We start from the raw sequence: 1,811 nt of genomic DNA on the forward strand, positions 1-1,811 counted from the left end.
AAAAAAAAAAATGATTTTTGTTATTACTTTTAGAAATATTTTCTTTGAAGTTGTCATGGATAACATTTTATTTATTTTTAAAATCATTTCATAATATTTTTTAAAAATGGATTTAAGGAAAATGTTTGAAATATATGAAATAATATTACCAAAATTTGAAGTCCTATATGTTTAAATTGCTTTGCAAACAATTATTCCAAAGCATTTTAAAAGTTCATATTTAACATGATAATATAAACTTATTGTCTCTTTTATTTTACATTTAATTATGAATAATTACGAGTAAATGCATTTCGATCTCAAATGCATTAGTGCCATTAATAGATCACATAATTTATATATATATATACATGGAAACTCTAGCCACTAACGAGCCCTTTGGATCCCCTAATGCGGCACCAAACCTACGAATCAGCGTCCTCCACCCCCAGGTCTCGCTGATCAGGGTAAACTTCGGAATGCGGACACGACTTTTGTGCATCAGTTGGACGTTCGGCCAACTTGACCCCCGGGACACATCTTCATTACCATCCACGGTCCTCGCTGGCTCACAAAGCGAACTCTCACTATCCACGGTCCCCGCTGACTCACAGAGTAAACTCTCACCATTCACAGGTACTGCTGGCTCCGTGAGTGTATTTACTTGGAATTGAACCTCTAATGCTCTTTCTTACTTGCTGATGATACAAAGGTAGGAGTAAACAAAAGAGATGAGTTAAAATGGTAAAGCTTATATCAGAAAATTGATAAGGGCATATAAATAGGCTTTACATCAGAACGCTTCATCCTAACACTAACCACAAACTCCTATAAAATAGGATCACATCCTACCACTAACCACAACTCCTATAAGATAAGATCACATGCTAACACTAACCACAACTCCTATAAAATAGGATCACATGCTAGCACTAACCACAACTCCTATAAAATAGGATCACATGCTAGCACTAACTACAACTTCTATAAAATAGGATCACATGCTAACACTAACCACAACTCCTACCAATGACTAGAGCTTCCAATAAATATTAATAAATATGAAATAAAACATTTAAATCTTAACACCCACCCTTAAACTAAAATTTGCAGAAATTGGTTTAAAAGAAAATCAACCCTCTGGAAAGTCCTTCTTTATAGCAGCACGTGAACAAACTCCAAGTAGACCACACAACTTCACAAATGTAGCCAGCTTGAGAGGCTTGGTCTGTATATCTGCAACTTGGTCTTCACTTCGACAATAAACTAGTTTGATTGTTCCATCATTGTTGAGATCTTTTAAAAAATAATATTTCACATCGATATGTTTGCTTCTTTCGTGTAACACAAGAATCTTGGAGAGTTTGATTGCTGAGTTGTTGTCACACAAAATTGTAGTAGCTTCAACTTGCTTGAACCATAGCTCTTCAAGAATTCTTTTCAACTAGATAGCTTGACAAGCATAAGTAGTTGCAGCAATAAATTCAGTTTCTGTAGTTGACAAGGTGACAATTGGTTGCTTCTTAGAAGACCATGAAACAGCACCTGTGCCCAACATAAAAACATAGCCCGAAGTGCTCCTTCTATCATCTTGGTCTCCTGCATAATCACTATCAGTAAACCCAAACAACTCTAACTTTTCAGCCTTCTTATAGAACAACCCAAAATCTCAAGTTCCTTGCAAACAACGAAGGATTCTCTTGGCAGCTAACAAATGCATTTATGTTGGATTCTCCATATATCAACTTATCAAACTCACAAAATACATTATGTCTGATCTTGTTGCAGCTAAATACATCAAACTGCAAACAATTTTCTTGTAAAGTGTGTTG

The 1,811-nt window shown here is 35.2% G+C and overlaps 1 protein-coding gene across 1 annotated transcript in view; it reads right to left on the reverse strand.

Annotated features, from left to right (window-relative positions):
• Positions 1 to 1,423: 1,423 nt before the first annotated feature.
• Positions 1,424 to 1,811, reverse strand: part of LOC131158496 (uncharacterized mitochondrial protein AtMg00810-like) — a 1,150-nt gene continuing 762 nt past the window's right edge. Inside the window, exons 3-4 of the mRNA XM_058113364.1 lie at positions 1,739 to 1,811; positions 1,424 to 1,624 (exon numbers count right to left, since the gene is read on the reverse strand). The exon at positions 1,739 to 1,811 is cut by the window's right edge and continues 268 nt beyond it. Of these exons, the coding sequence (XP_057969347.1) occupies positions 1,424 to 1,624; positions 1,739 to 1,811 (274 nt within the window). The remainder of the gene's footprint in view (positions 1,625 to 1,738) is intronic.

Source organism: Malania oleifera, chromosome 6, assembly GCF_029873635.1.
Source record: "Malania oleifera isolate guangnan ecotype guangnan chromosome 6, ASM2987363v1, whole genome shotgun sequence".
Lineage (NCBI taxonomy): Eukaryota > Viridiplantae > Streptophyta > Magnoliopsida > Santalales > Ximeniaceae > Malania > Malania oleifera.